This window comes from Perca flavescens, chromosome 20 (assembly GCF_004354835.1).
Source record: "Perca flavescens isolate YP-PL-M2 chromosome 20, PFLA_1.0, whole genome shotgun sequence".
Lineage (NCBI taxonomy): Eukaryota > Metazoa > Chordata > Actinopteri > Perciformes > Percidae > Perca > Perca flavescens.
Genome location: NC_041350.1, coordinates 23,231,095 through 23,243,937, shown reverse-complemented (window position 1 = coordinate 23,243,937; position 12,843 = coordinate 23,231,095). Strand labels below are relative to the sequence as shown.

The 12,843-nt window shown below is 38.0% G+C and overlaps 2 protein-coding genes across 7 annotated transcripts in view; both read right to left on the bottom strand.

Moving 5' to 3' along the window:
* The window catches only part of slc25a21 (solute carrier family 25 member 21), a 113,227-nt gene extending 111,069 nt beyond the window's left edge, over window positions 1-2,158 (bottom strand). For 2 of the 3 annotated variants that reach the window (XM_028565663.1, XM_028565664.1), the window contains exon 1: window positions 301-491. Coding sequence is in view for 1 of the 3 variants with exons in the window: in XM_028565662.1 (XP_028421463.1) it covers window positions 1,828-1,897 (70 nt within the window). In the remaining 2 variants the exon portion in view is untranslated. Of the gene's footprint in view, window positions 1-300; window positions 492-1,827; window positions 1,910-2,041 lie in introns of those variants that run through there. The other variant, XM_028565662.1, reaches the window with a different exon arrangement.
* Window positions 2,159-6,363: 4,205 nt separating this feature from the next.
* plekhh1 (pleckstrin homology domain containing, family H (with MyTH4 domain) member 1) overlaps window positions 6,364-12,843 on the bottom strand; it is a 44,802-nt gene continuing 38,322 nt past the window's right edge. For all 4 annotated transcript variants that reach the window (XM_028566785.1, XM_028566786.1, XM_028566787.1 and 1 more), the window contains exons 24-30: window positions 11,864-11,961; window positions 11,462-11,603; window positions 11,173-11,315; window positions 10,821-10,950; window positions 9,980-10,063; window positions 9,229-9,375; window positions 6,364-7,804 (exon numbers count right to left, since the gene is read on the bottom strand). In XM_028566785.1, the coding sequence (XP_028422586.1) occupies window positions 7,652-7,804; window positions 9,229-9,375; window positions 9,980-10,063; window positions 10,821-10,950; window positions 11,173-11,315; window positions 11,462-11,603; window positions 11,864-11,961 (897 nt within the window). In that variant the 3' untranslated portion in view covers window positions 6,364-7,651. The remainder of the gene's footprint in view (window positions 7,805-9,228; window positions 9,376-9,979; window positions 10,064-10,820; window positions 10,951-11,172; window positions 11,316-11,461; window positions 11,604-11,863; window positions 11,962-12,843) is intronic.

Here is a 12,843-nt window from a genome sequence, read left to right as displayed (position 1 = left end):
CATAGTTTTAGTTAACTTAGCTAACGTTACAGGTTTCATGATGATGGTTATCAAGCCCATACAAAAAAATAAATACAATTATGCACACAGTTGGTTCAACAGCAGTAATTTTTTTTTTTTTATCGTAAAAATGCTTCAAAAGTCCAATATCCTGCCTCAAAGCCAACACAGGTGAAAAATGTTGTTCTCATTAGCTAGCTAGCTAACTGTTAAGCTAACGTTAATTTAGCATGTTCTCTTTCCACATTTCAGTCACTCAGCAGTTAACAGAAAACGTTAAGGGAAGAATATTGAACTCACAAGGTCGAAGGCAACATTTTGGCGACTTTACGAGGAGAAAAAATGTTGTCAAGCAGGTGCACGGTTACAAAACACGATTATCCGGCAACAGAACACGGATGGGTGAGAGTGACACTCAAATTCCAAACAAACCATCAAATATGGCGGCGGGTGGTCAGTACCCGATCCGTTCCACCTGCACAATCCGTTCTGCGCATGCGCAAGATGATAATACCGTTTTACGACCTGCCCGATCTGTTCCACGCAAGGGAGCTTCGCTTCAGAACGCGAACCTCCGATGGCGCGAAGGGGCGGCTCAAGATGGTGGAGAGAGCAGACGCACTGTGAATGGCTCAGAGTAGCAAAGCCTTGAATATCAACAGAATGAACTTTTAACTCTTATACATGTCACTAGTCGGTCTTATCAAAGTCTTATTATACATCTTGCCATTAGTCCACAAGTGGCAGCTGCTGCGTCATCTTGGTTTATATCATATTAGTCAGTCAGTGTCAGTGTTTACTAATGTTTCTGGATTCATATTGCTGCCGCATTAATGTGTATGCTGCATTTTCCTGCAGTAGATGTTTAACGTGCTAACTTTAACTCATTCGTATACTGTTGGGTACTTTAGTCAGTGTATAGCAATGCATCATATTCTATAATATATATGTTTGTAGCGTCGCTGTCCTGTGAGAATCATGCATCTCTAAAAAGTCAACTTTTCATGGTGACAGAAAAAAACGCCCTGCTTCAGTTTTGTGACGATGCTTTTTTTCAGCTGATCCAAGACGGTTTTTAAATAGTTTATTCAGTTTAAGAAGTAGGATGATTTTCTCAGCCCAGAAATGAACACTTCATCCTTCAGTTAATTACAAAATCAAACTCTGGAGATAAGCTACATGGTTTTCACTGGACAGGAAGAGGATGGAAACTGTAATCTGAAAAACAACTAAAGATGACAGACAAATGTAGTTGAGTAAAACAGTACAATATTTGTCTCTGGGATGTAGTGGAGTAGAAGAATAAAGTTGTATAAAATTAAAATAAAGTAAACTACCTCGAATGTGTAGCCTACAATACTTGAGTAAATATAGGCTGCTTCATACATTCCATCACTCATAAAAAATAAAGTTAAAAAATAACCTCCAAGTCACTGGATGAGTGTACGCATGCGCAGACGGATGTCCTGCCCCTGTGGCACTTCCTAGTTTTTTTATTCAGTGTGTAGCTAAACCATTGACATAGGTGTGAACTATCTTGGTGACACATGTTTAATCTTTGAACTATACACTCCCAAAACCAGAATTAATCGGATGTTGGTAATCTACGCATGTGCGATTAAAACCAGAAACACACCTCGTACCGTTCTCGTGGGAAGGTCGTCAATGGGGAAGGTAAACGAGGCGTACGTCACTGTATTTGTGTTTTAATGGGGATCACCGTTGCTATGCTACATACATTTTAGCAGCGTGCAAGATTGGTAAACGGTTGCGTAATCTGAATCAGTCGTTTGTAATGGCAAAAGTAAAAAATACATTTTGATTTACCTGCAGATCCACCGGCTATAATCTGATGAGAAGCTTCCCGGAGCATGCTCTGCGGCTTTTTTGCTGTCATTTTTAAAGGTTCCTACCAAAAACAAACAAAACACGAAACAAGTTAACGTTCTTTACTTGTAACGTTAGTTTACAGCGTGAGTTTATATAGTCCGTTATAAGGTTCTGTAAGTTTGCTTCAGCGCCGGGTGAACAGCCACCCTACCTATCTTTCCCGCTGTGTAGCGACGCGTCTCGGTTGTGTTTTGCCCCGCAGGCTTCAGGGAAGTTGCTCTGCTCCAACAGCTGCAGCCCACGCCGGAGAGTGATCTCTCTCCGACTGCTCTCAGGCTAGGCTAGGCTAATAAGGAATCAATTACCAGCACTAAAAAAAAAACCTGCTGGTTCAGATTTACCCTCCTATCGCTTCACAGCCATGAAGTGTTTGAGTCATAGAAATAAAATGGTTTGAATAAAATACATAATAATAAAAAAGATAATCTGACCCCTCTCTATAGTGATCAATATAAGGCAAACAATCACATAATAAGTTTTTTCATTTTAATAAATGTCCATAGTTTAGATTTGACAGTGTCGAGTCTCATTGCCAGACCCATAGTATCTAACTGATGCTTACTATGTAGCCTACATTATAGACTGAAGCATTCTTCCAATACTATGTTAAGTGTTATATTTAGTCTATATGTGCAGTATAGCAGTCCAAAAACCGGGTCAACTGGGATTATTTCTGTTTCAGCAGGTCCCAGCAAGTTACTGTGATTCTGATTGTGTCACTGAATCCCTGATTGTGATTCATCAAATTAAACTTGCTGTCTTTCGAAATGACACCACCCAAAATCAAGCTCAAAAGATTAGCCTGTAATGTGAAATGTATAGTTTGCAGGTCTCAATTAAGGATTATTTTCATTTTTATTATTGATGAATGTTTCGACGAATCAGTAAATTGTTTAGTCTATAAAATGTCAATAGAAAATAGTGTAAAATGCGAACAGCCACATTTTAATCATACAGGAGCTAATTCGGTGTTTACTACCCAAAAGATAGGTTCCCACTTTAGTTTGCCTTTAAGAAAAGAATGTAACCTATGGCTAAATAATGCAAAGCCACAAGTAGTATCAACATGTAACGTTAATCAATCAATCAAAATTTATTTTTTTAGCACTTTACAGCAACCAGCAGGTATCCAAAGTGCTTAACATCAGAAACAAAGAGTAAAAACACATACAATAGAAAGAATGAACATAGAAAACAGTAAAATCAGAAAAGGTTACAAAGAAACAGAAGTTGTCACACCACTGCTAAGTATTAAAAGCCAGACTAAACAGATACGTTTTGAGTTTGGACCTAAAAAGAGCTACATAACATATCAAATACTGAAAGACAATGATCCTAAACAGATAACAATTACAACATTTCAGAGGGAAATATTGTACTTTTGACTCCACTACATTTATCCAGCAACTATATTATATATATATATATATATCTCAATTAATAGAAAATAAGCAGATTGATTGATATAGTCGAAGCCCTGAAACAAAGGCAACCTGCGGGCCTTTGCTGCATGTCTCTCTTTCCTCCTTTTCTGTGTATCTGCACTTTCTAATAAAAAGTCAGAAAAAAGCCCAAAAAATAAAAAATGTTTTCTGTAGTATTACAACCATATACGTCTCATAAATGAAAGACGCTTGTGAAATATTTGCTCATAAGAAAGAACACAAGGCTTTTTATGATTTATAATAAGCTTTAAACTAGGCACACACATCCCTCTATATTCTGGATAAATATTGTTTTTCAAATCAGGCCTCTTTCAGAATTCATATACCATACATAATGATACAGCCAGAGAACCAGTGAAATACTGTATTCAGTAAGGCTAGCAGAATGCCCATCTATCCAACAACACTGGAATCTTTTACTTTAAATTAAATTTGATTTAAACTCTTATAGAACATGTGACCTGAGCCATAGTGCACCATGGAAAAACTAGAGGAGTTATTTTCTTTTTTGATGAGCAATGAAAACACACAGAAATTCAGCAGTGAGCCCTATAACGAGCATTTCATTTAGTATAAGAGCAGCTATGGAACAACAAGAGCATCAGACAAGCCATAAAAATGTGGGATTTACAACGTATATTTGGCAGGAAAATGCCATTACCTCTTTGACCCCCCTCGGATAAGAAAAAGCAGAGCAGCTTCCACCCCACCGACCTCGACTCCAGTAAAATATGTACTGTAGACTGGGCAGGCTGTGTACAACCAGCACACAGGGTAAGTATAGTTTATGGATGTGATGAGAGAAGATTTTTAGTAACATAGAAACAGTGTTCTTCTTTTCCAATAGGAGCTTTGACTAAAATAGGAGTTTTTTTAACTATTGCATGAACCTTGTGTTTCCTAAATAGATTATAAGTAACTGGCCAAACCGGTTTTGCAAAGAAAAGCCAAAGAAACTTTTTGCTCCAGCACAAGAAAAATGACTGAGGCGTTCAAGAACAGGCGTTATTTTAAGACGTTCAAGATTTGAAGTATAAATGTTGTTAACACTTTTTGTAATCACAGAGAAGCATGCTAACCCAAGAAAATTAAGAGACGTAACAGCAAAATCATCTGGGTTAAGGGATAAGAACTATCCCTGCTAAATAAATACTTGTGGTATCAGTGGTGGAAGAAGTATTCTGATCCTTTACTTAAGTAAAAGTAGTAAAACCACACCACAATAGCACTCCATTACAAGGTAAAGTCCGGCATTCAAAATGTATATTTAAGTAGATTCTGAGAGGTATTATCAGCATAATGTACTTAAAGTATTACAAGTAAACATAATGCAGTATTAATGATTCTGTGCAAACTTTAATTATCAATAAATTCTCAAGTTTTTCTCTTCATACACAACAATGGACATAATATACTATTATGTACTTGTACTTTCATTTTTTGTCATCCAGTTCTGGTTAATTAAATACTTTTATTATAACTTTTGAATTTGGCTATTTTGTTGACGGACCTTTCCTAATAGTGAGGATAAGCAAGGATGCGACAATATACTGTAGCTAACTACATTAAAACAAAAAATAATATTAATAATTTTGTTATATTGTGGCGTGTATCCTTAAAAAATAAATAAATATATTGAATTCAAATATAACTCTTCGAAGCAGCAATGAAACGGTTGTGATATTTTGCTGTGTGCTTTTTGTGTGTAAAAACGTATATACTTAGTTACTTTCACCACTGTAAGGTATAAAATAGATTAAATTCAGATATAAGGAAACCCACAGGAACACAAGATTGTACCGTTTATTTTCTTATCACACACACAAACATAAAGACAACATCTTTCAAACATTTGTGACACATTCTAGTACAGAAAGACTAACCAAACATACTCTGCTCTTAAATTACTCTGCTACATAAAGGAAACTGTAAGTTTTCCTAAATAAATGTGACAGTTGTGTTTTAAGCAAAAGCCCAAAATAATTTGGAAATATAAAATAAATAACTAACATGGACACGAGCAAGACAGTGGTTTGATCCAAAACAGTTCAAGTCATTAAAATATTTTGGTAGCTCTTATTGTTTATTTTTTTAATTTGTCCTCCCTTTTGTTTGTTGATTATTAAAACACTGAGTGACCTGATTATGAATACGCTATATGTCTTATAATGTATGTTATTAGTAGACATGTTGCACTGCTAAACTTTCACAGATGCATCATACATACATTTAGGGTTGGGTATCGTTTTTCCCCGATACCGGTGCTAAAACAATACTTTTAAAACGGTGCCGGTGCCTAAACGGTGCCTGAACCGAAAAAATATATATATACAGTCCAGGCCAAAAGTTTGGACACACCTTCTCATTCAATGCGTTTCCTTTTTATTTTCATGACTATTTACATTGTAGATTCTCACTGAAGGCATCAAAATTATGAATGAACACATATGGAAATATGTACTTAACAAAAAAAGTGTGATATAACTGAAAACATGTCTTATATTTTGGATTCTTCAAAGTAGCCACCCCTTGCTTTTTTATTAATAAGGGAAAAAATTCCACTAATTAACCCTGAGAAAGCACACCTGTGAAGTGAAAACCATTTCAGGTGACTACCTCATGAAGCTCATTGAGAGAACACCAAGGGTTTGCAGAGTTATCAAAAAAAAGCAAAGGGTGGCTACTTTGAAGAATCTAAAATATATATATGTTTTCAGTTATTTCACACTTTTTTGTTAAGTACATAATTCCATATGTGTTCATTTATAGTTTTGATGCCTTCAGTGAGAATATACAATGTAAATAGTCATGAAAATAAAGAAACACATTGAATGAGAAGGTGTGTCCAAACTTTTGGCCTGTACTATATAATGTATATAATATAAAATATAAAAAAGGAGCACAAAACGACAGTTGGCGACATTAAAGAACGGCTTGTTTATTGCTAAGGCCATATGGTCAAAATTAAATGATTGATTAATAATGTAATAACAACAACTTACAACAATGACTTATTTCACCAGTAAATTGCTGGTAAACGACAAAAACACGCACCAGATGGGAAAAGGGTATTTTACAATAACTTTGAATGCACCACAATTTTCGTTCTCGTTACTACTGTTTACGTCGGAACCGGTGCCCTATTAGCACCGCATTTCGGTACCCAACACTACATACAGTATATCATTGTTATACACTTTTTATATCCCGTTGTGTTATTGTTTACCTCAATAACATTAAATCAATAGCAGATCACTAGATTCACTTTTATGTGGCCCGCTTTATGCTAGATAAGTGAGCTAAAAATCTTGTTAAAAACAATAGAAAAGGATTACAAAAGGCTCCTTAAACATGGCCTTAATTTCTTTATGAGGAAAACAGTCTTACACCCTATTTTATAAGGACAAATCAAATTGTATTAGGGTAGAGTTGAAACATTTATTTGATTAAGCGACAGAAAATTAATTAGCAACTATTTCGATATTTATCGTCATTTATCGTCATTTGTTATCGTCATTTTTTAAGCACAATTCAGTGGTTCCAGAAGCTTAAATTCTATTATTTGCTCTTTCTTTTTTAAAGCTGCTGGTCACAACAACAATATGTCAACTTGGCAGTTGTTTCTATTTTCTGACATTTTATGGACCAAGCAATTCATCAATTAATTGAGAAAATAATAATCAGACTGATCTATCATTCAAATAATTGTTCGTTGCAGCATTACAGTAATATTAGATGTGGATTATATCAAATTAAGATGCTAAAAAAGTATCACATGCCATATCAGTCCCTTTATAATTGCACAGTACCTCATGAATGAATTTAAACTGTAGTTCATTGTGGAGTATGAGTGATCATTCATGGTTAACACATATTGACACACACGGTATTCCAGTCAAACCAGCACTCAGAAGGCAACAGCTTATGACAGAAGAGGGTCTGAGGTCTGAAAGACTGGAAAACATGAATAAAAGGCAAACATGTGAACAGCGGCCAGCTGCAGGTGGAAATGTGTCCTCAGACCACTTCTGTATTTCAAAAATAATTCCAACAAGGAATTTGAATCTTACATCTAAATTAGCAGAGTTGAAACACTCTTTTGTTGTAAAAATAAATAGTCTAACAAGACTGATTGACCTGACATTTCTAAAAATAAAAATTTCTAAATCTTCATTAAAAAAAAGAAAAAAAGATTTTGTTCTGTAAAATGTTAAAACCCAGACATGCAACCCAACACACTCCATATGAATGTGGACTAAAGGTCAGTGATGTCATCAAGCCTCCCTGTAGTTAAACAGTCATGTTGCTTACATAATTCACAGTAGTGTGGGGCCCTTGGTGGTGTAGTTCATCGCAGGGAAGTGCTTGCTGTCTACGTCCCAGTGGCCGACAGGCTGGTGTGAGGCAGGCGGGAGGCTGGGGTTCCAGTGGTTAATGTAGCTGGCCATGAGCAAAGTCAGCTCCAGTATCTGAGACAAGAGCAAAAACAGCTCCGATCAGAGCGGGATAAATAATGGCTTTAACAGTGATATGGTGTTTCATTTGATTCTAGGGAGCAGAAGCCCCGCGTTTCTCACAGAAGACGCGAAAAACCTGAGACACCCAACTGATCTGCTATTAAGAATGGAGTTACTCATTAGTTTCACCCACAGCTGTAACATGACTTGGTGTTAAAAGCTCTATTGAGATTCCGTACACATAAAATAAGAGAAACAACCTGTTTTCTCCATCAGCTCTTGGCGGTAAGGGCATGTAGAAACAGGTGAATACAAATAAGTCTGGGCTCACTATTCCCTCCTTTATCTTCAGGGCTCCTTTACACCACTTCAACACCTTGAACATTCAATCCATCGCCCCACATTTCCTTTACGCCTCAGCTGCTGATGGTGGTTACGGACCTTGTTCCCCCACAGCCCTGTCAGTTCAACTCAACCATCCCGTTATCAACACTACCTGGCATGTCCATTTTAAACTGGATGGTATTTGACACTATTAACTATAAGTGGATATTGTTACAATACGTTTTCATACAATTGAATGGTCGATGTTTAGGTTGGTTTGGTCAAGTTTGGATTCATACTACTAGTGAATACTACTACTAGTTTCTTTTCTATTTCAACCCTTCAACTTTTAGCTAACTATTTCAACTCTTTATCTGTTACTTTTAGTTAACTATTTCAACTCTATCTGTTACTTTTAGCTAACTATTTCAACCCTTTATCTGTTACTTTAGCTAACTATTTCAACTCTGTTACTTTTAGCTAACTATTTCAACCCTTTATCTGTTACTTTAGCTAACTATTTCAACTCTGTTACTTTTAGCTAACCATTTCAACCCTTCATCTGTTACTTTTAGCTATTTCAACTCTTTATCTGTTACTTTAGCTAACTATTTCAACTCTGTTACTTTTAGCTAACTATTTCAACTCTTTATCTGTTACTTTTAGTTAACTATTTCAACTCTAACTATTTCAACCCTTCATCTGTTACTTTTAGCTATTTATTTAAACTCTTTATTCATTACTTTTAACTTATTATTTCAACTCTTTATCTGTTACTTTTATCCCTTTAATATGTAGTGACAGTGGATAGACTTGAAAGGGGGAGAGAGATGGGGGAGAGAGATGGGGGATGACACGCAGCAAAGGGCAGCAGGTCAGATTCGAACCCGCGCCGCTGCAGGACTCAGCCTACATGGGGCGAATGCTCTTACTGGGTGAGCTAGAGGACGCACCTTGATATTTCCACGTCCCCCTACACGTATCCCTAGTTGGGAATGCCGCTTTGGATCATTTAACAAAAGGTGAAGCGACAACCTTACATGTAGAGGCAAAGTGGAAACTTGTCAATCATTCAGATTGAACATGTTTGCAGACATACTCGTGACACTTACCTTTGGTTTAGCCATCACAAAGACCAGCTTCTCTGCACTCTTCTTCGCAACTCCAGGCTCCCTCTGCTGGCTCGTGACCACCATGAAATCGTCACGACAACCACCGAAGGTAATCACAGACTGGTAGGAGTATGTGACCAGCGTGTGCTGAAGAATGAAAGCATTGCCAGTGTAAAATGTAAAGTGAAACGGATATAAACGGGAGCAAGTTCATATTTTATTGCTGATCCCAAAATAGAGCGTGGAATTCCTTTTGGAAATTGTTTTGGTTTCTGCTTTTTTTTTAAGAGCAAATTGAGTGTGAAGAAGCGTGACATCATTTCCAGCGACTTCTAGTGATTTTCACTTTGTTTTTTTCTCTCTCGACTTTCATGAAAGGGCATGAGCAACGCTGCCAGCCAGACCGAGAACAAAATGGATCTACATGGGCTGCTGAAAATTACAGAGCTCAAGCTAACATCGTTTACATGTTGGAACGGTGTCTGTCAGGGTCAAGAATGTTAAATCGGAGGCTGGCCGTTTTATTTTCCTGTGGATTTCTGGTGTTTGAAACACCACAGAATAAAAACCATTACAGACCAGTGGGTCGACAAGGCTCTGCAGTTGTGGCCCCACCAGCTGAGCACTGCAGTTGTAAAGAGGAATCTCACTTTTTGAGCTATAAACTGAAGTAAATTCTAAAATGTTATTCTCTTCTTCCACGTTTTATGTAACAAGAGATAGTTGATGGAGGTATTTGTTTGAATCTCACCATTGTATAGTCCAGCACACACAATCCATCTTCATTGACTGCCAGCCACACCTGGCTCTGCTCAACAGGAGAGGGGGGGACCGGCTGTGGACAGGGGAAACAAAGAGAGGTCATGTTACAGGTAATCCATCCTAGTAAACATTACAGCTTCCTCTCTGGCTCTTCTTCCTGGTCTCAAACTGGTCCAACCAACGCTTGAAAGCTTGATGATGTTGATGTTAGGGCATGAATATGATGAATATAACAGAGAGCCTACATTAAGTTATACAGAGTATAGTCTGGATCGATGACGTTTCGTTTCCACTTTCTTTGTGTTGCCATTTTAAACTCTGGTCGCTTTGCTAAACATTAACAACAACCTCGGAGCTAGCAAGCTACACGCTGAAAATGGCAAGTTTTGAAGAAAATTTGGATCGTGCAACAAAGCAGGCCTGCTTGGTTCTTTCAGGGAATGGTTGTAAAGATTTACAAAGAATATGTTTACGGTGTTTAATCTCCAACTGGAAATTAAGTTTAACCATGTATCCATCTAATTTAAATAGCTCACGTTACTGTATTGTGTGAGCAGTTAACTTCATTTAATATTGTATCTGGCATTTTCTTTAGCGGGGTTCAAATGTTCCACCTAAACAAGTTCCTACCCAAGGCCATTTTACAGATCCATCGCCTTTGCGACCGGAGCTTAGGCCACCCAAGACGATTGTGAGTGGTTTAAAGAAAGGCAAACAACCAGCCAGACCTTACTCCACAGTGCTGTGGAAACAGGTCTGACAATGCATGACCATACAGGGTGTAACATTAAACACAAAACAAAGAGAGAAGTGGACTTTTTTTTTCTCACCTTGGCACTAAAGAGTTTGGCACCAAACAGGGGCCATTTGCGAGCCACAGTTAGGTATATTCTCACACACTCGGGTGCACTGCACCCACGTAGCATAGACCACTTAGTGGCCAGGCGCTCAGTAAGATCTCTGAAAGGAGAAAAGGACCATTGGTTAAAGTTGTTGCAAAAGAGAACAACAACATGTAGTATTTGTGTCTGATCAATTTATGACAAAATGCCACCACAGTGTTTGTGTTTTTTGTTGCAAGAGGATATTGCATAATACATTGTATGAGGACATTAGGTTATCAGGTTTTAGGTAAAAGCAAACGTGGAGTATTTATTTGTATGACAGCAGTGTTTGTTTAACCTGAGCTGCTCTGAGTTGCAGTCCTGTTTGTAGCGTTTGGGGTAGAAGCGCTCTAAAGCCTGCAGGAGAATCAGCTGAGATTTAGGCTGAGGTGAGCCGGTAGGAGAGGAGGCAGCTGGTCTCTCCAAGTCACCATGTTCAACCTGGAAGAAGAAAGATGAAAGTAGAGAGAGGGTTACAAAGAGAAAGATAGCTTTAAAAGACAGAAATTCTTACTGACAGTACAAGGTTTTCATACATTAAAATACAAGTCTTTTTAGTCCTATAAATTGACATAATCTTTACAGACCTGTGCCATGAGGGCAGCCACCTCGAGAGCCAGCTCTTTGTTCACAGGGAAGTGGCCTTGCTGAACTTCATCATTGACCTGGTATGCCAGCAGGAGGCGCTCTCGCTCCGTCTCTCCTTTCACCTGAGATCTGATACACAACCTGTGCATGCACACATGAAGAAAGAGTTTTCATGAAACTTGTTTTTCTGGTAGAGGTTGGAATTATGCACACTTCCAAGATGCAGGAAATCTAACCCTGACACCTAAAGTTCCTTAGAAATGTAAGAAGGCAGAACGCATATCACATCACCGTCTTTTATTGTGTGCTCCGTTTTGTTTTAAAAGGCCTTTTCTTTAGACAAATTTGTGTGACCACATAATAAAAGATGCTGAGGTAATGTGTGACAATAGAAATCCTACCTGCTTTTGTATGTTAGACGCACAATCCGTGTGCCCTCATTTTTCCCAGGATGCAGCTCTTTTAGGGCCTGCTCCCACTTGGAAATGACATCACAGATCTGGCAAAAAAGGGATACAAGTCAGTCTCCAGTCAGATATATGGAAGCTTTTACCTTATTTCTGGTTCTGTCAGCAGGTAGCAGCAGCTATGGCTACAGAAGTCTATATCTACGACGTATCACATCCGGGATTGCTTCGTTGCTGCTGGAAATTCCGCTGGATTTCACTCTTTACATCCAGATGTCTGGTGCCTTCTGCTTTCTTTGTGTTGGAATTTTAAACTCCGGTGGATTTCTGAGGACTATGATTAACTGCTCCTCAGATCTCTGCAGAGTAAATCCAGACAGCTAGCTAGACTATCTGTCCAATCTGAGTTTTCTGTTGCTCGACTAAAACAACTTTTGAATGTGCACATGTTCCACCAAAACAAGTTCCTTCCCGAGGCTAATTTGCAGCGGCCCTGGGGCTCTGTCCAGTACTTAGCGCCGCCCATGACGATTGTGATTGGTTTAAACCTACATTGTGTAATTTTTTTTTTTGATTCTTAGCAAAAAAACCTTTGTTCTTTCACAAATATGCGCTCATTCATGTGTAATTACTTCCACTAACTAATCAAAGTATTGTCGTGAGCGTAGAATATACCATTTAGAATCATTCAGAATAAGTACATACGAGCGAGTCGCTGGAATGACGGCAGCCATGTAGAGCCTCCATCTTTAAAATACATTAGCCAAAGAGGGACATACCGTGACGAATGCCAGGGGGAGATTACTCGCCAGGGAAGCGAAAAAGAGAATTAAAATGACAATGCGACAGGCAAAGCAACAAGACCAAAGTTAATATTGGAGTGGCTAGGACAGCTATGTGTAAATGATGGAGAGAGCTAATTTCGGGTTTGGCCATCGTAAGAGGAAGGGCTAGACAGTAATATTCAGTTGGTT